The following is a 24,849-nucleotide window of genomic DNA, read 5'->3' as shown; positions in this document are numbered from 1 at the left end:
TAACCTAGGAAGAGCTTGGTTCACGGCTCACTGAATAAATCAGCCTATTCTAACCTGGTGCCCTTTAGATGTTATTGACAACTCCCATCATCCCTGACCATTGGTCCTGTTAGCTAGGGATGGTGAGTGATCTAATAATAATAATAATAATAATAATGTTAATAATGTTATTATTGTTTATACCCCACTCATCTGGCTAAGCTTTCCCAGCCACTCTTACAGCACATAAACAAATGTAAAACATTAGACATGAAAAACTTCCCTAAACAGGGCTGCCTTCAGATGTCTTCCTAAAGTAAGACAGTTGTTTATTTCCTTGACATCTGATGGGAGGGCGTTCCAAAGGGTGGGCACCACTACCGAGAAGGCCCTTTGCCTGGTTCCCTGTAACCTCACTTCTCACAGTAAGGGAACCACCAGAAGGCCCTCGGAGCTGGACTTCAGTGTCTGGGCTGAACGATGGGGGTAGAGACGCTCCTTCAGTCAAAAACACCTGGAGGACATCAGATTAGGGATGATATTTGAAACTCATTTAGGTAGCTTTAATTCTTAACCAGCGGGTTAATAATATTGACCTATTTGCCACCAAGCTGCTGTAATTACTGAGATAATGCACGGGAAGCGTTGTTTATTATATCTCCTTGCCTCTGTGGGCTGAAGCTTGGATTTACTGGTACTTTTACGTCGCTAAAAAGGGAATCACAGAATCATAGGATTGTAGAGCTGGAAGGGGTCACACGGGTCATCTAGCCTAACCCCCGGGAATTCAGGAATCTTTTGCCCAATGTGGGCCCATGAACCTGAGATTCATAGCTGTCAACGTTTCCCTTTTTTAAAGGGAAATTTCCTTATTCCGAATAGGATTCCTCGCAAGAAAAGGGAAACGATAACAGCTATGCTGAGATTAAGAGCCTTGCGCTCTATCAACTGAGTTATCCAACCACTTTCAGTGGAAATAATTTAGAAGAGGAGCGGTCTGTAGGCTGTAGTGTGTCTCACCCCACAGCTATGAGCCCACCAACTTTTAAAGCGGGTATAAATCAATACTTTATTGCCGTCCAAAGACCCACAAAACAATTTGAAAACTTGATACAGTTAAAACGACCAGACAGACAGATGAAAGAAACCAAGGCAGTCATTTTGTTTTATCTAGGGCATACGATATTTGTTTTTTATAATCTCCACAAGAAACTTTGCCACGGCCAGTGTAATATCATTTCACCTGTCTTCCCAAAGATATTTAATATGGGAGGCTTCGGATTTTCCTGGGAAATTTCCCAGTAAGGGTTTGATCAGTTGATCCCTTGCTCTTTAAAGCAGGTACGTTTCCATTGAAATGGAGAGGATTCCGATTTCATTGCTGAAAAGAGAGCAGCTGGGGCTCAGGTTACACAGTATACTCTTGTGATATATGTGGGCTGAGGGGGGAAAGAGGAAGCTGCACTTTGTGCATGCTCAGAGACATTTTTTGCACTTGCTTTTACATTTCTCACCAGGGCTTTATAACAAAAAAAGCCCCCAACATAGTCGGAAAAATACATTCCTTACACAATGTTGGACTACAACTCCCATCATTCCTAGTGAGCAGGACGAGCGGTCAGGGATGATGGGAGGTGTAGTCAAACAACGGCTGGACCCATTTGGATGAGTTAGCGGAAGGCGCAGCAACCTGCCTCACTCCGCCTCCTCCGGTCTCCTAGCAACCCCGCCGTTTCGAGTACTACATTTCCCAGCAAGCATCGCTCCGCCGCGTACGCAGCGACCATAGAGCTAGGAAGGAAAAAAAAGAAAGCACTTTCTTATCTCTATGGTTTCGCGCCACGGAAAAGCCCCAGAGAAGGAAGCGGGGCGAGCGGCTTCCGGCGGAAGTGAGGCCCTGTGGTTCCGGCCGGCGTGAGTGAGCGAGTTTGGGCTTTTTTTTTCCAAGATGGCGGCTGCGGCGGGCTTGGAGTTCCAGCGCGCCCAGTCCTTGCTGAGCACCGACCGGGAGGCCTCCATTGGCATCCTGCACTCCATAGGTGAGGAGCCGGAGGGAAGGGAGTGCCGTCCGCCCTCCGCCGGCTGCCGGGGGCTCCGGCGGGCGCGGGAGGCCGGCGGCAGGGGCGGCTGACGGCCGGAGCCGCTGCTGACTCACCGTGAGCGGCTCTGAAGGGGGAGAAGGCAGCCGGGGCGGGGAGGGGAGTTGGGGAGCGGGGATGTTTTCGGGGGGAGGGAGGCTTGGTTTTGTGGGAATGGGGGAGTCCGGGCCGCCTCGGAAACCGGCCGAGGGGTCGGCATCGGAAGGGCCTAGGCAAGCGGAGTGGGGAAGGCTGCCCTGAAAGGCTCCCCCTTCCCCAGACCCTCTCCCATCCCCAGCCTCTTCTTTGTCATGGGAGGCAAGAACGCCGGACTCGGGTTATCCTGCGCTGCCAGGTCTCCCTAATCTTTCCTAGCATCCCAAATCTCAGCCTAGGAACAAGGCAGTCATCAAACCCTATCCCGCCCCCCCCCCCACCTCCGAAATCTGATTTCAATCAGAAAGGTAGGAATAAGTTGTTGGGAGTAGAGGCGGGGGGGGGGGGAGAAGACTGGCACAGACTTCTGAAAGTGGTTTGTCTCGGTGGGTGCTGCCAATGGAGAGAAGGAACAACAAGATGGAAGTTGGAGAGGGTGCCAACTTGATGGCATGAGATTCCTGGCTGTGGTAAAGGTAGGAGAGGGAGTTTTGGGGTGGGAGGAGTTGGCCAACAATAAGCTTCCTAGTGGTTTTTACATGGATCTCGTTTCCCATGCCTTTATCAGAAACTGGATGTGCAGATGTTAACAAGAGAGTGCATTGTGATGCCGGTTCTGGCAGAACACAGTTCTCCTCCTCATAGGAGGAGGTCTAGCTAGGTTCCCTTCCCCCCCGCTCAGTTAGACAATCTCCCTGACAGATGTTATTATTTCCAAAAAATTTTTTTTTAAAGAAAGTGGTGAGTTTTGAGGAAGATGTGATGGAGGTTTGCTGTGGAGTAAGAGGTAGGAGAAGAGGGTAGGCCTGAACAAAGGCTGGGGAGATAACTGGGAGCGATGAATCTGAAGAGGGGTTAGTGGTGAAGAGATAGCATGGGAAGGCAGCATGGGTTGTGTAGTGAGGGTGTTGGCAAATCACCTCCGGAGTGTGCCTAACCTCTTCCTTCTTGTGAGAGGGTTAATGCTTGATATTAGCTATGAAAGATGGCATTTTGTGTACGCCCTCCCCTCATATCTGTTTTATTAGGGGAAGGAGGACAGTTTATGTGCAAGTCGTCTTTTACCCAGAAACTAGATTTGAAGGGTGGGAGTGAGGTACAGGGACACAAAACGTGATGGTTTCTGGATGGCTTTAAAATGGTACTGTTAAAATTTGTGATGGGTAGGTCATTGTAGCTACTAGCCGTAATGACTATATGCAATTTTTCTAGGTTCAGAGGCAATGTGCCACTGAGTACCAAATGCTGAGATCGACAACAGGAGAGTGCTATTGCCATCCTGCCTGTTTGTGGGCTTCTCAGAGTCATCTGGGTAGCCACTGAGAGAAACAATGTTAGGCTCTGTGGACCATGTTCATATCTAGGAGGGATTTTCTTATGATGTTCTACAATTTGGACTTTGTTCAAATAAGTAATACGGCTTGGGATTTCTAAAGGTATAACTAGGAAGGTGGGTTTTAGGATCAGGAAGTAGTAATCCATTTTACCTACTGTCAGAACAACTGAAGTTGTTCTCATACAGGATTGCAGTTTGCATGTGTTGATAGCAGCTGAGAGTTGATCATCTTCCTTCAGTGCACTTCACACAAAGAGCAGAGTAGGGAATCACGGTGAAACAAAGAAGACTAGCTGCAATACACCCTTTGAAACAAAGCTTCAACTATAAAAAGTTTAGGAAATGGAATGCCCTTAGAATTTGGGTGTTGTGCCAGAGAACAGGAGGGCCACTCTGTTTTGGCCTGCGCCTTGCAAACTCTCCTTTCCTCCTTCCCATATTTTAAAATATATTCTTTTCCTTTCTTAGTTAAGACTTAAGCTACATTTCTGTAGATCATATTAAATGAAATAAGCCACCAGGAACCACTTCTCTTACTTCCCCAGACAAAATTAGCCTGAGAACAGCACCTGCTTAGAGGAGCTTTACTTGTCTTAAGATTGACAGTAGGAGCAGAACGTGTGTACAGCAAAGGAACACTTGATATTGTCCCATGCAAATGCACAAAATTATCTAGTCCTGTAGGTTTTGGTGGAATTCACTCTTGGCTGACGGGAACCGTTTGAAATAAATGACATTTCTGACTCAGTGAAATGATTCTTGTTAACCTCCCATTTGATAATTGTCAAATAAAACTGTTCCTCATGGATTGGGAACAATTAAACCATGAGAGATGCCTCTTTATCCTAGAAATTAAAGTTTTGGCAAGGAGAAAAGTATTGATATGGCTACCTACTAATGGGGGGATCCCTAAGTAGTTCCATTATAATAGTGTGAAGTAGTCCTTCGGTATTGCTGAAGCCAATACTTTATGCTTAAAAGGCGGTTTGTAGTTTTTCATTCCTTAGTTAATATTTTACATATTGGCAGCTGTATACCGCAGGACATGGTACTGTGCTGGTTTCTCTGAATACCACTATTTTTTGTGCATGTTCTTTCATGCAAGTGCACTAAAACTAGTGATGTAACCACTCTTCTTGGTGTGAAGAGGCTTGTTTACAATATCTGGTGACACGCTAGAGAGCGATGAAGATGCTTTTTCACAGCTGTAGCTGTGTCCACATCGCTGCTGTGATTACATTATGCCAAATATGCTGGATGACACAAAACCGAGCTGCCTCATGTTACTGAATTTCTCCGTGTCACAAACTCAGAATCGTAATCTGAGAGGCAGGTGCTATGGTATCACAAGAAGCTAGCTGATGATTGAGCCAAATTATGCATGAACAATCCTTGATTAGGTACAGAGGCTTGTCTTAACTTCCGAAAACCTTTTCTTTTTTCCAGTGAAGCGTGATGTCCAGGAGAACGATGAAGAGGCCGTACAAGTCAAAGAGCAGAGCATCCTGGAACTGGGGAGTCTCTTGGCCAAGACGGGGCAGGCGGAAGGTAAATTCCGTTTTAAAGCAGCTTAATAACACCTAACCATTTTAATCTGTTTTCAATACTGTGTTTTAATGGTGTAATACACAGGCTTAGGGTGAAAGGTGGTGAATAACGAATAAGAAAAAGAATAAAAGAATATAATGTCACCGTAGAAAAGTTACTGCTCTCTGAACAGTTACTGCTCTAATGTCACGTTTGTGGGATCTGGAAAAGTATCTCGACAAGAGAAGAATGCTAATTTTGGATTTGGTCACTGTAGACCAAACTAGACATGTAGTCACAAGACGGGTCAGTGTGTGCTTGTTTTTCTTTACTAAAAAGCAACTGCTGGGGGTGGGGACAGGACATAAGGGGAAAGCATTTAAGCTTCCCCCCCTCCCATGGTTGTTATTTAATAAAAGAAACATACCCACACAAACATTTGTCATGCAGTTAGCACCATAGAGAAGATGGAAAACTGTTCTGAAAAAATGCTACAAGGCAGCATACAGGTAATCCCCCTCCCCAAATAATAATACCAAAGAATTGGAGCCAGTATGTGTGGATGTTCCTCTTCTGTCTGAAATAATTGGCACTAGATTTTAAACTGTGTGGTCATTGCCACCTCAGGAACGAGCCGTTACGCTTCTGTTGTGTTCTTGTACAGCTTCAGAAGCTGAGCTGTGCTTCACAACTTTGTTTTCAATGCAGAACTTGGAGGACTTCTGAAGTATGTGCGCCCTTTCTTAAACTCCATCAGCAAGGCGAAGGCAGCTCGCCTGGTTCGGTCTCTGCTAGATCTTTTCCTAGACATGGAGGCAGCAACAGGACAAGAGGTGAGAATCAAAATTCAAGCAAAACTGTAAACGTGGTGTTTGCAGTCGCTTTTCAGGTGTTCTGTCATAGCTGATCCTGTTCAGAGGAAGGCATGCAGAACTTCATACAAAAGACAATCTCTAGACGGTGGCGGTTGTGCTGGAGCAATTTACTGTAAATTTTCTTGTGACATTTGTAAAATGAGGCTAATGAAATAAACAATATTCACCCTATCATAAAAAAGTGGAAATGGGTTTTTTAAAGTATAGAAGATAACAGAAAATATGCTATCTGAACGATAAACTTGGTCATTTCATTGTCCTTTTTACCCATTGTTGTCTTTTTAATTGTATATATTGCTTGTTTTATGTTGCTATGGCCGTTGGCTAATGTGAATAAAGTTTATCTATCTAAAAAAAGTGGAAATAGGTTTTTTAAAGTATAGAAGATAACAGAAAATATGCTTAAAATCAATACCAAAGGTATATCTAAGGCATAGAACTATGCATCGGTCAGGAAAAGCTTGTCAAAACAAAAATCTCTTCTGTTGTTTCTAGAAAGTATAGAGCGCCTTGCAATAATACAACCTTGAAGGATATAAATGCATGGGGCAGCTGTGGTCAAGTTATCCTCAGCCAGAAAAAAAAGCAATTTGAATGTGGTTTCTTTCTTTTTCTTTTAAGGTTGACCTGTGTCTTGAATGCATTGAATGGGCCAAATCTGAGAAGAGGACATTCCTGCGCCAAGCTCTGGAGGTAAGGTATGCTGTATGTCCGTGTGACTTGGTACAGCTAAGTTGTGCACATTGGTCTCTCATTTATTCCCCGGATTTGGAAACCTGCCATACCACCTGCCGGGGCACTGAACCAGGCAACTGTTACCTATTCACGTTCCGCTGCGTTGCTTCGTCGGGTTATTGCTGACGTGTTACCGGGTTTCTCAAATGGTGGTTTTGGGTGTGATAGTTCCATGCCAGCTTTATGCAGACTTGCATCTCTGGGAGTTTTCCTCCCCGTCTGTGATGCAAACAGTCGACATGTGTCCTCCCTTAACACCCGCGGTTGTGCTTGCTATATAGGACTGGTAAAAAGACAGGTATTTTCCCAGGCTTTCAACGCCGTCTGCACTCACTGATGTTGTTTTGTGGATCTTGGGGATGGAAGATGATCTGGATTAGCCACTGCAGAGAAGTTTGTATTTGACTGCAGATCCATTTGTATTTGTGGATTTCTGCTTCTCGGTCTTTCTGCTCTGTGTGGCTTGGAAATGAGGTGCAGTTAGATCCTTTGTTCTTTGGCTCATTTTTCTCCCCCGTTGTGCCTCTTCCTATGTTGGGAACAGCTTCCCCTTCAATCTTATTACCGCACGACCGTGCATTCTCTGCTGTCGGACTTTACTCTGCATTGCCGTGCTTGTCCAGACTTGCAGTTCCTCTCAGCAAAGGCCTTGCCTCTTCCGTGGATCACATATATTGCTTTCCGAGTCAGGAATGAGCAGTCTGTGGCACTCCAGCTATTGCCACACTCCAGTTCCCATCATCACTAACCACTGGTCATACTGGCTGGGGCTGATGGGAGTTAAATTCCAACAAGTTCTGGAGGGCCGAAAGTTCCTCATACCTGTCCGAAATAAGTATTTCACATTCATAGAGTTAATTTTCATTAAAATGCATCATTTACCTTCTCTCTCCTAGGCAAGGCTGGTTTCTTTGTACTTTGACACTAAACGGTATCAAGAAGCGTTGCAGTTAGGTAAGTAGATTACCAGCTGGGCACCGCTTTGCCCCCATTTTGATTTCATACTGGCTAGAAGGAATAGAGCTCCTTAATACAGTCGTACCTCGTTTTGTGGCCAGGATGCGTTCTGAAGCCCTGGCTGCTAACCGAAAAGGAAGCCGGGTAAAGCACCGTGTCTGCGCATGCTTGCGGAGCGGTCTGCGCTTCTGCGCATGTGTGAAGTGCGAGTTAGCGCTTCTGCAAATGCGCGAGCTGCAAACCCGGAAGTAACCCATTCCGGTACTTCCGGGTTTGCCGTGGACGTTCGCCAGAATGACGCTAGACAAGGCAGACGTTCGTGGAAGTATTACTGTATTCACTTGTGTCTTACGCTAAACCTGCTTCATAGAAGTGTGTTCATTGCTTTAGCATCATGTATTGACCAAGATGCTTGAGGTAATTCAGTCTTTGGGTTCCAATAAGAACTGTCTGGAACCATATATTTTAATATAAAATTATAAATATAAATACATGTTTAAAGTTAAACATTTCTGTAGCTTAAGAAACTACACAGAAAAATGTAGAAACAAATAAATACATGGAGCATATAGCACAGTGGGCAAAACCAAAGAACATATGAGTCCTCCTGGATAAGGACAAAGGTCAAAATTACTCACCCTAAATGTTATGTGTTCAGTTCACAGTATCAGCTGTTGGATAAATGGCGATACTTTATTTGGCAACTCCTCAAACTGCCTTCCCTAGGTTCGGGCAGAAACGAGGTCAACTTTCCCATCAAGCTTCAATTCACCTGATTCTTGTTTAAAATAAAAATTATGAAGGTGCTCTGTTTTCATTTGACATACCCTTGGCCTTGCATACTTTCCTGGAGGCAGCGTTCAAAACTCTTAATGCAAACAGTCGCATTTTGCGAGAGGGAATGTCCTTACTGCGTTTAGGAAGCCTCATCGCAATGACCGTATCTGCCTGACGGGACTTCAAAGAGTTAGGCCCCCTCAGCTCGATCCGATCCTTTCATTCTGCTTCGCCAGCACCAGCAGCTCCTGCATTAGAGTTAATGTCCAACCCTAGGACCCTCTCATCCCACAAGGCAGTAGAGCAGCTATTCTCCCTCCTTCCCTCCCTTTCTCTCCATTCTCTCTGTGGGCTGGCGCTGAAGGTGCAGGACTAGAAAAGCCACCTGCAGGACTCCAGAGTAAACTTAAGAGCAGTTTCCTGATTCATTTGAATACAAGACAGAGGGAATGGAGGGGCGGAGGAGGAAAGGTGAGCCCCCTGAAGGCGAGAGTTCCCCAGGTAGTACAGAGAGGGGAAAGTTCCTATATATTTGTTTGGTTTCTCTCTCTCTCTGTCTCACTGTTGCATGAAGGAGGGGGACATGAAATGGTCTGCTTCTGGGTTGAATTGGGGGCAGCACTCATTGGTTGTGTTTCTCTACCAGATAGTCATTTTCTCTTGATCGCAGCCCAATCCAGCACATTCTGCTTGCTGTGTTTTCCCCTTTCCCCTCCTTCCGGTTCTCTGCAGAGTTCACAGCTCTGTCTCTTGTGTTCCTGGCTCTGTGTGTGTGTGTGTGTGTGTGTGTTGCCATACAGGTATCTGTAAATATTAATTATTCAAATAACATGGTTTTGGCAACTACAGTGGTACCTCAGGTTACATACGCTTTAGGTTACATACACTTCAGGTTACAGACTCCGCTAACCCAGAAATAGTGCTTCAGGTTAAGAACTTTGCTTCAGGATGAGAACAGAAATTGTGCTCTGGCGGCGCAGCAGCAGCAGGAGGCCCCATTAGCTAAAGTGGTGCTTCAGGTTAAGAACAGTTTCAGTTTAAGTACGGACCTCCGGAACAAATTAAGTACTTAACCTGAGGTACCACTGTATTGCAAGAGCTGAGCCCTATTTGTGTTTGTGTTGCCCAGTTCAAAACTGCTATTAAAAATGACTAAAAACTGCTATTAAAAAACAACATGTCACTCACTGGTGTGAATTGCATATTAGTTGATGCTTTTTGAAAAATAATAATAAAAAGTGCTGCTGCGTTATGGGGGGTGGGGAATAGATGCTAACCATTCTGTTTTTGCACCTGTAACTCAGGATTTATAACTCAGTTTCTAACACTGCCAGGGGGTAAGACTTTGGTACCACACTATGGGTGGTATTTTACTCACAGTAGATCCACTGAAATGAGTCAGGTCCATTAGTTTCAGTGGGTCTATTCTTGAGTAAAACATAGTTGAATACCACCCTGGCTTTCCACAGACCAGTCTCAATTCAGCTGACCTGGTGTGCTAGCAGAAGCTAACAGGACTTTTGTTCCTCCAGAGCAGCTCTGGAGCATCCAGAACAGCATGTGTATTTTGTCTGGCGAACAGAAAATCTTGCATTGATCAGGAGAACACAGTGCTGAATTCCTTCCCTTGATATCACAAGTTCTGTTGAGTAGCAAAGATAAATTTTAAGTATTTGAGAGTTCAGAGAGGGGGGCTCCAGAAAGGGATTCTCTGAGACAACCGGCTCCACTGTATGACTTTTGTCAGGCTCACAGCTTTTGCGGGAGTTGAAAAAGATGGACGACAAGGCCCTCCTAGTGGAAGTGCAGCTGTTGGAGAGCAAGACCTACCATGCCTTGAGCAACCTGCCAAAAGCAAGAGCAGCATTAACCTCTGCCCGAACCACAGCCAATGCAATCTATTGCCCACCCAAGCTGCAGGCAGCGCTGGACATGCAGTCAGGTAAGTCATGCAGGCAGCAGGTGTGTCATACATGCTTGCTGTGTTTGGGCTTATTATATCCTTTGCCTCGTGCAATAAACACTAGCCGTGGCGTGTTGTGCGAAAATGAGATGCGGCCGCTGTGCTCGTTTGATCATGAGTTTGTAGTCTGTCATAGGACAGGTAATAGAAGGAAAGAAGATACAGTGGTACCTCGCAAGACAAAAAACTCACCAGACGAAAGGGTTTTTTGTTTTTTGAGCTGCTTCGCAAGACGATTTCCCCTATGGGCTTGCTTCGCAAGACAAAAACGTCTTGCAAGTTTGTTTCCTTTTTCTTAACACCGTTAATACAGTTGCGACTTGACTTCGAGGAGCAACTCATAGAACACGGTGTGGTAGCCTTTTTTGAGGTTTTTAAAGACTTTGGTGATTTTTGAAGCTTTTCCAAAACTTTCCCGACACTGTGCTTCGCAAGACGAAAAAAATCACAAGACAACAAAACTCGCGGAACGAATTAATTTCGTCTTGCGAGGCACCACTGTAAATGCGATTAAAGAGATCCTACATTGGAACAATCCATCCAGGGAGCTTTAGAGAATCTTCCCCCTAGGAGGTTTTTAAAAGAAGCTTGGTTAGGTTCTTAGGCCATGTGGCTGATCTAGGTAATCCGCAAGATCTCTTTCGACTCTCACTCTAGAGAGTCCGTAGTGAAACCCAAAATACAGGCATGGGGAAATCTAGCAAAACAAAAACAGATGAGCTCTTGTCTTAATTGCTGTCTTAACTGATGCATATCATGCAAGATGAAGGCAAAACTGACCAGAGCTTGGTAGATTTTGGAAAAGCCCCTCAGTTCTCTTTTTGTCAGAGTTAAGCTGAAGTAATTAAATGCAGAAGCAATCAGAGCTATTAGGAACCCCCCCCCCCTTTACAAATGTAGCCTTTTTGATGTACATTCTTAGATGGTCTCTTTTCCCCAGTGCCTGTGTTAGTCCTTTAAATTTTTTTTTTAAATCATTTTTTCGATACAAACAACAACTGCAAAAGACACATACAACAAAAACCATAATAACAATAACACAATTTGACAATTCAGATTTGAATACACTGATATACCTATGACTACACCTTTTTAAACAATATTTTCCCACCTCTCTCCCTCCCCACTTCCCTCCACTATCCGCCTTATCACTTAAATATTCGTTCCAGATTTCTTCATATTTATCCATTCTTATTTTGCGTCGACGTGCAATTCATTCATATGTAGCTAGTCTGTCCATATTATCAATCCATGTGCTCAATGGAATCTTTTTGCCGCTCTTCCAATTCATCAAAACAAGTTTTTTTGCTTCTAATATTATTTTATATTAGGTGCCTGTGTTAGTCCTTTAATTTTTCATGGCTCTGCCTCTCCCCTCTTACCTTTGGGCAACCGCTAAAACCAGCTCAGTTGCAACCCTTGAAATTATGCATAGGGGAACTGATTCCGATTAGCTTGCATTAGCGTAGAATTTGAGGACTGGCTGAACTGATGCAGCCCTCTTGATAACATTGATTTTCTTTTGTGAGAAAGAGAGAGGCAGGGGAGAAATGACCCTTCGAGATAGTCTCTCCCTAGAAGGACCGATAAGTAGGACTTTGCAGCCATCCTTCCTGGCGAAACTGGATGCTCTAACCTGGTCCTTGTGTTTACCTTCCCTTCTAACAGGCATCATTCATGCAGCAGAAGAAAAGGACTGGAAGACGGCATATTCCTATTTTTACGAGGCATTTGAGGGTTACGATTCCATCGACAGCCCCAAAGCTATCACAGCGTTGAAATACATGCTGCTGTGCAAGATCATGCTGAACTTGTATGTGGCTAATTATATCGTGAAAGGAATGCAAATAGCCCCTTGTGTCCTCCCCCTTTTTCAGCAGTCATTTGGGTTAAGACGCATACTCTGGTATTAGATGAAGCACCGGGATCCTTAACTGGCATAATTCATGAGTGTCAAAGCTTGCAGAAGGGAGGCAAGAATGCAGGGGGCAGTGGAAAGAAAGAAAGAAGGATTAAGGGTCGTAGGAAAGGGTAGAAATAAGCAGCATACTAGTCATTGCCTCTCTCTGCTGTAAGTCTCGTTCAGGCCTCTTTGGTACATGGAAATGGCACTGCCACAAGAAGGCAGCCTGGATTTCTTAAATCCTCTGTCTTTATGGAGGCCAGGCAGCGCTTCCCTTCATTTGAAAGGAAGAAGATCCTTGGGAGGATGAAAAGGCCACTAGATTCTGAGTTCCCAGTTTTTTAACTGAATGGATGTATAAGTGCTTTGCTTATACAGTGGTACCTCGGGTTACATACACTTCAGGTTACAGACTCCGCTAACCCAGAAATAGAACTTTGCTTCAGGATGAGAACAGAAATCGTGCTCCAGTGGTGCGGCGGCAGCAGGAGGCCCCATTAGCTAAAGTGGTGCTTCAGGTTAAAAACAGTTTCAGGTTAAGAACGGACCTCCAGAACGAATTAATTACTTAACCCGAGGTACCACTGTAATGAGCTCTGCTAACAGCCAGGGACATGATGAATCAACACCTCTCATTTTATATTCTGTCCTTTTCAGGCCTGAAGATGTGCAGGCCTTGGTGAGCGGGAAACTTGCACTGCGGTATGCAGGCAGACAGGTACAGAAACGCCGATCTACCTTTTTTGTCCTCGAGTCTTTTGATCCCATCTCCCACTGTTAATATTTCAGTGAATTGGGCTGCCTTGCAGATGGCTCTCTGAAGTAGGGAGCGCCTGGAAGACTTGAGGTGCTGCGCAATTGCATCTTGAGGGTCTCTGCTGCCCAAGCTGGGGTTCTTCTGTCTCGATCGCTTGTTCTTTAGAGCTGCATTGTCTGTTTCTTTCTGTGATATAGCAGCTGTGAGTGAGGATGGAATTAGAACAGATACTTAGCATTCTGGTTGATGTCATTTCCTGAATTTCCCCCTGACTTCTGGGAAGTATTTTTCACAAGTGCGAGTGCCTCAAACGCAACCTGCCGTTCACGTGGCCCAGAAAATGCTAACGGTGGCTCCTCTCTCTCCCTCGCAGACAGAAGCTCTAAAATGTGTGGCACAGGCTAGTAAGAATAGATCACTGGATGACTTCAAAAAGGTGAGTAGGCATGATGAGGAATGGGCTAATTATTCTTCGACTAGGTGGTTGAATAATAGGCTTAAAAATTGAACTTTCACATGGAGAGGCAGTAGATCTCTGCATACGTGGGGAGGATGAGGGGAAGGGCATTTTCATTGCTTGTGAGATTCCTGGGAACATCTGATTGGCCACTGTTGGACAAAGAGAGGCTGTGGCCTCATCCAGTCATGTTCACTCAGCTGTTCCACTGAGTTCAGTTAGTGCCTACTCTCAGGAAAGTGGATGTAGAGTTGCAACCTTTCCTGCTCTGTTTCTTGGTTCTTAAAAACAGGAAGAGTGGAAATATCCAGAGTAGTGGTGTTTGTGGTGGGTTAGATATTAATATGAGTGTAATTTAGTTTTATTATTATGATGATGATTATTTAACTAAATTTGTATACAGTGGTACCTCGGTTTTCAAATGTAATGCAGAGGGCGGTCTGCAAATTTCATTGAAGCATTTACTTCTGGGTTTACGGCTTTCGAAAACCGAAATGTTTGGTAACAGAGACGTCCGAAAACCGAGGTACCACCCTATACCCATAGATCTCAGGGATGTTCACAACAGAAAATCACAATATAAAAAACAGAAAATACATATTAAAAACAACCCAATAATCCCTCCTTCCACAGCACACTTTAACAGGGTAACAGATGTAAATCAACTGAAGTCCTAGGAACATTTTTGCTTGGTGAAAACACTTCTTTTGTGTTAAGAGTTCCAGATACTTGCTTGGCAACTTCTCCCTGACGTTCCCAGTTACTGGGCTAAGGATGGGTAAAAACATGGGGGGGGGGATGAAGAGCAAGCCGTTTGTTTATTTTATTTTGTTTTGGTCCAAGTTATACAGTGGTGCCCCGCAAGACGAATGCCTCGCAAGACGGAAAACCCGCTAGACGAAAGGGTTTTCCGTTTTGGAGGTGCTTCGCAAAACGAATTTCCTATGTGCTTGCTTCGCAAGACGAGAATGTCTTGCGAGTTCCTGCGGGGTTTTTTTCCTTTTTCCCAAGCCGCTAAACCGCTTATCAGCTGATCGGCTAAGCCGCTTAACAGCTGATCGCTAAGCCGCTTATCAGCTGATCGTTAAGCCGCTTAACAGCTGATCGCTAAGCCGCTTATCAGCTGATCCGCTAAGCCAGCTAAGCCGCTAATACTGTAGCGCTAATCCGCTAAACCGCTAATGGGCTTGCTTCGCAAGACGAAAAAACCCGCAAGACAAAGAGACTCGCGGAACGGATTCTTTTCGTCTTGCGAGGCACCACTGTATGTGAATAAACTTGCACAGAGGGTGAATGGTATTCCCAGAGGTCAAGGACTGGAGTTTCAGGCCTCTGCATAGATTCCACTCTCGCCTAAGATTAGTAGAATATTTTTTTTTAAAAAAATTGTACATTGCTGAAGCACCTGCAAATTTGCACAATTCTTCTTTTCTTGGAACAGGTGTCTTGATTTTATTAAATGCAGCCTTAACACAACCCTGTACAGTGGACGCTCAGGTTGCGAACGTGATCCGTGCAGGGTGCACGTTCGCAACCCGCGCCTGTGGATGCATGGGTTGCAGTTCGGTGCTTCTGTGCATGTGCAATTTAGCGCTTCTGCGCATGCGCGACCGCCAAAACCCGGAAGTAACCCGTTCCGTTACTTCTGGGTTTCGGCAGTCCGTAACCCGAAAAAACGCAACCTGAAGCGGCTGTAACCCGAGGTATGACTGTATAATATTAGACACAAATAGTTTCAGAATGATTCCAAGGAGTCTTTATTCCCTTGGCCCTAAGAATGGTTGCATCCTCGTCCTCTGTACTCATTGCTGACTTAATCCAATCTTTCACAGGCTCTGAAAGATTATAAAGTGGAACTCAGGGATGACCCCATCATCAACACACATTTGGGCAAACTCTATGATAACTTATTGGAACAAAACCTGATCCGGGTCATTGAGCCTTTCTCCAGAGTTCAGGTAAGAAGCACTAGAAGAGCTTCCTTTCTCATTGTTTCAGCCTCCATGAAATTGGCGGTCATCTACTTAGATTCCCCAGTTAAATTTTCAAAACAACCATTACCATGTCCAATGCCAAAAGTATTGGCAGTAACAGCAGGCTGTTTTCAAAACCCTGTGTGCAGATCTTTCCTTTGCATTTCTCAAGAGTGTGGTAAAACATTATCTTACACTATTGGTTAGGCTCTGGAGTGGTATAACTGGAATTGCAGGGCAGAAAAAGAGAGATGGGGGAGCTCTAAGTAGTTTGAGACATCAGGTGAGTCATTGATTGACAGTTCCAGGGGTCCTGGATTTCTTCTGCTGCTTCCAAATTCTGCAGTGACATTTGTTATTAAAGGTAATGGTTGAAAGTGGCAGATCCCTACATTTTAAGAATTGATTACTCTGACTAAGCCTGTTTGTATGACTTGTGTAAGATGGATTGCTGATAAACAGGTTGGGTACCGTATTTTTCGCTCCATAAGACACACTTTTTCCCTCCTAAAATGTAAGGGAAAATGTGTGTGGTTCTCATGGAGCGAATGCAGGTGGGAGGCTCTGCTCAGCGCTGCCTTTAAAGAGCCGCGTGTGTGCGGTTCTTGGGGGCTTTTCCCTGAGGAGGGTGAAGGGCAGCCCATCAGTCCCTTCTCCCACCTCACGGAAAAGCCCCCAAGAGCCGCACACACGCTGCACGCGGTTCTTTAAAGGGAGCGCGGCTCTTGGGGGCTTTTTCCCGAGGAGGGAGAAGGGACTGATGTGCTCCCCCGCCTGCATTCGCATCTGAGATACATACAGGCTCTGTTCAGCGCTGCCTTTAAAGAGCCGCACGGAGTGTGTGTGTGTGGCTCTTGGGGGCTTTTCCCCGAGGTGACGGGCTGCCCTCTGTCCCTTCCCACACCTCCCAAACAAGCCAGCAAGAGCTGCTGCCAGGCTCGGCTCAGCGCTCCCTTGTAAGGGCTCCCTTTCGTCCCTCATCCCGCTTTGCTGGGAAGCCAGCAGAAGAGGCACTGCGCAGCTATTACTCTTGCTCTGCTGGCTTCTCAGCGAAGCGGGAGGGCCGACCGAAGAGTTTAAAGCAAGAAAAGTGAGAGCCGCTTGCATACTCTTCACAGAATATTTTTTTTCTTGCTTTCCCCCTCTAAAAACTAGGTGCGTCTTATGGTCAGGTGCGAAAAGTACGGTAATTTGAGGGCCATAGAGTGAGTTGGAGACCTTGACTGACATTTCTTCATGTTAAGAACTAAATTTTTAATTTTTTAAAAAAGCACTTACTGTGGATGACTCCTGGGCTTGTACTGGACTTTAGGTTATATCTAGTATTGCATTTTGGGGAAAGTAATGCAGATTTAATCAAAAGGTTACTAGAAATAAATGGATAATGCGAGAGACTTGAACTGTGTGTTAAGTTAAAATGAGTGGAATTGGCTGCTGGCATGAGACTGTCCTAAAAGGTGTCAGAATCTACACAGCTGTTCTATACTGACTGCCTCTTCAGCTAAGTGTAGCAAATGAAAACCATAACACGTGTATTTGTTCCTTTCGAATCGTGTTGGCACTCGCTCTCAATTTCTTTTTGCAGATTGAACACATATCTAGCCTTATCAAGCTGTCAAAGGTAAGAGCATGGATGCAACAGACTACGTAAGCTTGCATGTACATGAACAGCTCTGAATGTTCCTGTTACTAGTTAGGAGCTGCTAAAAAGAAGGGGCCTAACTGCTGCCATAAAGTTCAGGAAAGAGAGAGCGGACCAGGCATTAAACTGCATTTTTTGTTAAACTTCTGTAATCAGTTGTTTGTGAAAGTGACAAAAACTGACACTTGTAGTGATGCTATGATCTTCATGCATAATTTCATAGGGAGGAAATAATCTCAAGAGTCTTAAATTTAATAAATCAAATTTAATTATTCAGTCAGTGCTGGGAATGAGACATTTATAAGAAAGTCCTGTCATCTGAGGGTGTCATAAGTTCAACCTATTCTATATAATGTGACGTTCCAGTTGCCAGATTATAATAGATTTATGGCATAATAACCAACATAATAAAATGATCATTATTTAACACTTGATAAATTGTCAAACTGCCTGGAAGCCAATAAGCCTCCCTAACACCAGTATTTTCAGCTACAATGTACAAATACACTACAGAATCTTAAGAGAAAGTAGAATCAAAATTGAATTGATGGAGAAATAATTACACAAAGGAAAAATAAACATCTGTTATCGTATATATGAAGAGAATAAAGAAAGAAGTGGGGGACAAGATTAGAAATGTGACAGGCAAAAAGTGAAAATAAATGTTTATGACAAATACAGCTTTATTACTGTGTCTGTGTTACGCAGCTGGTATTTAACCATGCTTAACAAAGATATACCCATAAATTAGTCGAACATGGAGAAAACGTGGGAGAAAATCACAGATTATATTGGTGTTTTATGGACATGCAAAAAGATTTGAGTGTTTTTGGAAGGAGATAGTGTATGCAAGAAATAATTGGATACCTCATACCAAGTAACCCTTGGATAATAATTTTGGCACATCTTGAAGAACATGTGCGGTCAGAACATCATAATTTTAGTCAAAAAAAATAAACTGTTGCCAAACAGTCATAGCGCTAACAGAATGAGAATGGTTTAATAAAATTTATGATACCTTGCCACAATGACAGCATTAATTGAAATGGTACATTTAAGGGAAGGAATACAAACAATTTGATAATCTCTCCCCCCCCCCTTCCCTTTATAAAACACATGAAAGAACAACATAAACTTGCATTGTTTAAAACCTTTTTTATTTCTGTTATAATCAGTTGCTTATATAGAGAGCCTTCAGCCTTCGAAAATATATTTATACATAAACTAACAGTTTTACTGTATGGTTTAGAGCGTGTCATAAATGTTGTGTATATTAGAATGACATATGTCATGTCTTTTGTGTCCGTTGTTCAGTTCAGTGCTAAGAGTGTGTGAGAGAGATGGGAGTTTTTTGTGTGGAGAAAAGAGCAGCAACTCTTTCTGTCACTAGAGCATATGTGAGGCACCTCTAGGTGGTTTATTTCAAGATTACTATCCCAGGAACCGTAAAACTTCAGGCTGGCAAAACCAGCTGGTCCATCGTTGGCTCTAAGAAGCTGATCGTCTCCTGGTTCTCTTTCAGGCCGATGTGGAAAGGAAACTCTCTCAGATGATCCTGGACAAGAAATTCCACGGTAAATCCCCTTCCCCTTGCAAAATGTGAAAGAGTTATGCCCACCACAGTCTTGGGTTGCTTGTCCTGCCTTGCTTCCCCACCCCCAAGAACATGATGCGTACAAACAAGAGCTTAGATGTGCTAGAGGACAAACAAAAGAGGGGTTGTATTTAGGGTTGAAGGACACGGGTGGTGCTGTGGGTTAAACCACAGAGCCTAGGGCTTGCCGATCAGGTCAGTGGTTCAAATCCCCGCGACGGGGTGAGCTCCCGTTGCTCGGTCCCTGCTCCTGCCAACCTAGCAGTTCAAAAGCACATCAAAGTGCAGGTAGATAAATAGGTACTGCTCCGACGGGAAGGTAAACGGCGTTTCCGTGCACTGCTCTGGTTCGCCAGAAGCGGCTTAGTCATGCTGGCCACATGACCCGGAAGCTGTACGCCGGCTCCCTCAGCCAATAAAGCGAGATGAGCGCCGCAACCCCAGAGTCAGTCATGACTGGACCTAATGGTCAGGGGTCCCTTTACCTTTACCTATTTAGGGTTACCAGATGTTCCCGGGGACAGTCCCTGGATTTGCAAATCTGTCCCCGGACAAATTCCGTTCCCGGAATGTCCCCAGATTTGCACATCTGTCCCCGGGAAACGTGGCAGCGGCAGCCTCAGCAGCCCGGAGCCAGCCTGGTAGCGTAGTTGGCTCTGGCTGGCATCAGGAGCTGCTGGCTGCCTCCGCCACTGCTGAGGGGGAACCAGGGACGTCCGGCGGTACAGATCTCCTGCCCCCTTCTCCCTTTCTTTTGACAGATCGGGGAGACTCAGGAGTCGCAGGCGGGCGGCTGTTGCCCAGGAGGGGCGCAAGGCGCATGGTTTCTCTGCCTGGCAAGGTGCAAAGCCCTTCTTTCGCACCCTGTGAAACATAAATGCACAGAGCTTTTAAAAAACTGGGAAACACCGCCCGCCCCTGACTCCCAAGCCTCCCCCGATCAGTCAAAACAAAGCGGGAAGGGGGCAGGAGATTGGGAGAGGCTTGGGAGTCACGTTGCCCAGGTTTTTAAAAACTGCGCATTTATGTTTCACAGGGTGCGATAGAAAGGCTTTGCACCTTTATACAACATACGTGTGTGCTTGGGCCCAGGGTCTTTTGCCTCATCATCCCCACTACTGACTCCCTGTTGCTACTCAGCTTCAAAAAAAAAAAAAAGTGTCCCTGGATTCATTGAAAAAAATCTGGTAACCATAGTTCTATTAGACCTGAGGAGCGTCACACGTTTGGGGGTTCTTCATTATCCATATCTTAACATGTGCTGGTTAAGGCTGGCACCTTCCGTATCTGGCTTACCATACTTTTCTGTGTATAAGATGATTATTTTTTACTGGAAAATAATGTAAAAAAGGGGGGGTCATCTTACACATGGATCGTGCAGAGGGGGGACGGGCAGTTGGTTGCAGCCATGAGCAGGAGCTTTTATGCGGCGATTTGGTGGATGATTGATTGCTTTGGCACGGGCTGCTTAGGATTGGCATCTGTGGCAATTGTGCTTGCTGCTGGTGGCGAGGGGACAGATGGTTTTGATTGCCAGCGTATTTCAGTCGTGAGTGATTTTTGGCACCCCCCCCCCCCCAAAAAAAAAACCTCAACAACAACTCTGGACAATCCTCCCCCCCAAAAAGCTCAACAACTCTTTGCCGTCTCCCCCCATTTTCTTAAATTGGAGTCCCCCAAAATAGGGGTAGTCTTATACACAGGGGCTTGTTATACACGGAAAAATAAGGTGTTTGTGCTGTTTTCTTGAGGAAACGGTCACTCGAGGGTTAGATCAGTTTGTGCCCCATTACTTGAGAGGCCTAACCGGGGCTTTTCTCTTTTGCCAGGGATCCTCGACCAAGGCGAAGGCGTCCTGATTATTTTTGATGAACCGCCTGTAGACAAAACGTACGAAGCTGCTCTGGAGACCATTCAGAATATGAGTAAAGTAGTGGATTCGTTATACAACAAAGCCAAAAAGCTAACATAGGTGAGGGGCTCTTTATAGTGTGAGCTGTGACAGATTTTGCATCCCCCCGAGAGGGTCGTTCAGTTGAATGACGTGGCTCCATCTATCTTTCTTCTTTTTTTCTTGCAGAGTTGGGGACTGTTGGCTGTTGCTTTGGAGAGTTGGTGCGTGAAACCTTTTGGGGGGGTGGGACAAAAGGCTAGAAGACTGGTGGGGTGTTTTTTGTTCCCCACCCCCCCTTTTGCTCTTACTTCTCACTCGGAAAGTTTTAAGACTTCCTCATCTGATCCATCTTGTCTATACGATTGTGTGTTCCAGTTTCCATGTAACCTTTTACCTGCTGAACTTTGTACTGGGATGGGGAAATAATAATGTTTAAAATAATAAAAAAAAAGGAGAGTTTCTTGGGGGTGGGGGGGAAGGGAGCAGCGGCAGTATCCTAAATAAAAGGAGAGAGGCTTATGCTACCTTAAAAAAACAAAAAAAAAAGTGCTTCCCATTTTCTTGAGGGCGGCAGAAGGGTGGGCCAAGTCTTTTGACACTGGTAGGAACCCAGCCGCCAAAGGCACCTCCATACATCCACAAAATTCCTACACAGAAGGCGTTTTCCATGTACACTGTAGCATAACATGACTGTACACATGCCCTGGGCAGCTGTGGCTGATTCCAGCTTCTCAGGATGAGCGTGCACAGCAAAAAAAGAAAAGGCTGTCTGTGAGTTTGTGTGTGGGTTTTCCCCGCAAACTCTCTCTTTGTAGTCTTGCGTTCCATGTAGGAATTTTGTCATCTGTGAAGTGGCCAGTTAGAAAGCGGGAGTTCCCTTAACCTTGTGTCCAGAATACAGAGATTTCAGGCAGCCAAAGCGAGACCAGTTTGCTAATCCACAACAACAACAACAACCACAACTGCGGAAATGTCAGCGAAAAGAATTTTAGGCCTCTGGCCACCTTAAAAACTCCCTCTTGAATTCTGAGGCCTTAACAGGTAGGAGGCCACTTGAATACGTTTTCCCACGGTCATAAAAAGAGCGAGAGATGGCCCAAGTCACTTTTGAACGGTGGCTCCGAAGGTTTCCTGGTTCTGTACTGCATGCCGTTTGTCCTTTATTATTATTGTTTTTTAAAAAAGGCTAGAAATGAACTTGCCTTTTAACTTCACAACAAGATATGCTGTTGGAAAGAACTGAACTTCTGTACGATATTAACCTTTTTTAAAAAAACTGCAGATGGGTCTTATTTTCAGCTGGCCGTCTTGAGGCCACCCAGAGGCTTTTAAAACTGTTTTCCACCCCTTGAACATCCAAAATGAGACGGATGAGCCGTTCTAGGCAGAGGTCAGGGCTGCACATGACACCAGCCGTGGGGATGCCATCGAAAGCGGCATATTACCGTAGCAGCTTTCCCACATCTATATATTGAGATCTAGGAGCATTTGCTGCAAGACTCAGTGTGGTTTCTTTGGGTTTCCCCACCACTGCACTCAGTGGTGTGGACTGGGGAAGGGGAGATTGCAATGTGGCGAGCACTCTTAAAACTAGATCAGCAATTGCGGTGGTCCCAGGGCCAAAAGCTAGCCTCCTGAAACTTGCCAGCCTGGAAGAGGGTGTGTGTGTAGAGGAAGCAGTGTCTGTGGCAGTGGGGAATAATTAAAAGAAAGAGATCCTGGCTTGCCACTCTTATCATCATCTCAAAGTAATCTTCCAGGAAAGCTAGTTACTGACCCTAGACCAGGTGGGATAACTTGCCCCTTCAGCATCACTTAACTGGCAATTTTGCGGCAGGTCTAAACAGTGTAGTGCCAACGCCACAATTTTGTTCAAGTCCAGGGGAACGTGAGGGTGGTGTTCTTGTGTGGAAGAGGCAGGGGGCTATTAACCCTGGCATTATGTCATTGAACGATGAAGTATATTTAAGGTGTTAACCGGCATCTGAGTAGTGCAGCCTTCTGCATCGCCATTTCCTTTCTGTGCTTTCTCACACTTTTTTTTCCTTCCATTTTTGCAAAACGATACTCCCATGCCACAAAATATTTTTTGCATTCGCATGAAATCTCTCTCAACTGGCTGAACCTTCCTCCCCCTCTCCCCCCAATGTTCTCCCTTTATTTTGTCCTTCCTGCACTCTATAATCTTCCTCTCCGTCTCAGCCAGTCCAGATGTTCTGGAGAAGTGATTTTTTTTTTTTTTTTTTTTTTGGTCTTGGGGAGGGTTTTGGCACCATGAATTCAAATGTACAAATGGTTCACGCTAACACACACCAGGTATATCTGATGTTCAGATGGCATACAAATAAAAAAAAAACCTTTTTCAAAAAGTCTCGTCTCTTGTCTTCAGCTGCAGAGGAGCAACATAAGCCCAGCGTCAACAGCATGATGTGACTTTGTTGGCTATCCCCTGTAGCTGGTCTTCCTTACGCAGCAGGAAGTCTTCCTTACAACAGTATTCCTTAGTGATGCCCTCCTTGCAGTCAGCCGTCATCTCTGTCAAGCTGCTATTGACTCTTGTCCCATGTTCAGACAATGGCCCATAGGGAACTGTTTAGTGGCTGCCTGGGAACAGCAGAGCGGTCTTCTGCAGGCACTTCTTTTATCCAGCTCTGCAGTTGAAGCAGCATTAACAGGCAACAGTGCTGGTACAGCAGCTGACAACATGGTAGGAAGACTCCACTCCGAATCTCATCTGTGCCATAAGCTCACTGTGGGAGCTTTTGGGAAGCCGCTGTGCCTCAGCCTTGCACCCCATCAGAATAATAGGGTGGGTATCTTCTTAAGGGTTGGAAAGATGATTGACAGCGCATGTGAAACACTTTACAGTGGAACGTCTGGTTGCGAACGTGATCCGTGCAGGAGGCATGTTTGCAAACCACAGCGTTCGCAACCCACAGCGCTGCGCCTGCACACGTGTGGGTTGCAGTTCGGTCTGGTGCGCAAAGCATGATTTAGTGCTTCTACGCATGCGCAAGTGCCGAAACCCGGAAGTAACCCGTTCCAGTACTTCCAGGTTCGCCGTGGTGCGCAACCCGAAAACTTGTAACCTGAAGCGTCTGTAACCCGAGGCACCACTGTATATGCTCAAAACAATACCGTACTGAGTTTTTAAAGTGTACACTCCTCTGAGGTCCCCCCTTTCCCTGCTTCCGGTCTTTAAAACACTGATAACAAATCTGCCTTTTCAAATATAAATGCAGAGATGAAAAACATACGGCAGGTTAAACTGTACCGCAGTCGTGTCTGCATTTTCTGACACATTTTGATACAGAACAAAATGTCAGCAGGGTTACCTACCAAGCATCATTCTGTCTTGTTACAGTCAGTGGTTGGAACAAAATTCTTTACCTCGTCCAGTTTGCCATTGATTTGACCTTGAACACGTGTGGACACGCAGGAGCCCAGTTGGTAGTCATCAGCGCTTTTTCCTCTGCTGTTAAGAGTTCTTGGCTATTGGGAGCGAGCCACCGCCGTCCCTTCTGGGTGGCAAATGTCGTACAACCCCCACACCCCTCTTCCTTCCTAACTGCTGCTTACTGGGATTTCTGCACATTGCGATTAAGTAGCAATTTGTTTCTCAGCAGCCAGCATTTGGCAGGGGATTCAAAGATGGTTGCAAAAGTCCATTAAGTGTGTGCATTGTTTGCATTTTTGCTTCTGTTGTAAATGCAGGAACTAATGGCAAGAATGAAGTGTGCATTAGAAGCAAAAGCTGGAGGGGCGGAATGGCAGGCCTGGTTTCAAGTGTTAGCTCCCTACTCTCCTATCTCATGAGCCCTGCTTTTGATCATCACCTTGTCATGGTGAGTGGGCTTGCACGTTCCTATGATCCTTGTGAGCAAAGCCGTTGGGAATCTCGTACTCCCAGCAGGGTCACCCAAGGCAGTAAGGTAAGGTCAAAGGGAAGGAGCTAGACAAAGAATGATCCAAGAAGTCTTCAACGGCAAAACAGGCGGATGATAGCAAGCGGTATGTTACAATGGCTGTGAAGGCGGATGAAGGCTGCAGCAGATAGGAATCTACCGGTTCGTCGTGACTACTCATGCCAGCGGAACAGAGCCCTACTGCAAAGACTGCATTGGTCATTGTTCACTGATCTACACACATAAAACAAATTCACGCACAGGCGTCTTCCAAACCCACTGTGGAAGGACATGTGGTTCCAGAATTGGCCTCCGTAGTCACTTACGGACTCATTTGATTA

At 45.2% G+C, this 24,849-nt stretch overlaps 1 protein-coding gene across 1 annotated transcript; it reads left to right on the top strand.

Moving 5' to 3' along the window:
• The first annotated feature begins 1,857 nt into the window (after positions 1-1,857).
• On the top strand, positions 1,858-22,972 carry PSMD11 (proteasome 26S subunit, non-ATPase 11). Its single transcript, XM_080976905.1, has 14 exons — positions 1,858-2,018; positions 4,996-5,097; positions 5,785-5,909; positions 6,573-6,644; positions 7,583-7,640; positions 10,168-10,362; positions 12,052-12,196; positions 12,944-13,004; positions 13,417-13,479; positions 15,333-15,458; positions 17,059-17,094; positions 18,638-18,689; positions 20,539-20,681; positions 20,790-22,972. The coding sequence occupies exons 1-13, from the start codon at positions 1,928-1,930 to the stop codon at positions 20,679-20,681; spliced, it is 1,269 nt and encodes a 422-aa protein (XP_080833031.1). The 5' UTR covers positions 1,858-1,927; the 3' UTR covers positions 20,790-22,972.
• Positions 22,973-24,849: the final 1,877 nt, after the last annotated feature.

This window comes from Podarcis pityusensis (genome assembly GCF_964106645.2).
Source record: "Podarcis pityusensis genome assembly, chromosome: 13".
Classification (NCBI taxonomy): domain Eukaryota; kingdom Metazoa; phylum Chordata; class Lepidosauria; order Squamata; family Lacertidae; genus Podarcis; species Podarcis pityusensis.
The sequence above is the reverse complement of the archived record's forward strand: the minus strand, read 5'-3'. Positions and strand labels throughout refer to the sequence as shown.

Coding starts and splice junctions, on each gene's coding strand:
- PSMD11 (XM_080976905.1), top strand. CDS start 1,928: ATGGCGGCTGCGGCGGGCTTGGAGTTCCAGCGCGCCCAGTCCTTGCTG. Junction 5,098..5,784: donor CAAGACGGGGCAGGCGGAAG/GTAAATTCCGTT, acceptor TTTTCAATGCAG/AACTTGGAGGACTTCTGAAG. Junction 12,197..12,943: donor TGCAAGATCATGCTGAACTT/GTATGTGGCTAA, acceptor TGTCCTTTTCAG/GCCTGAAGATGTGCAGGCCT.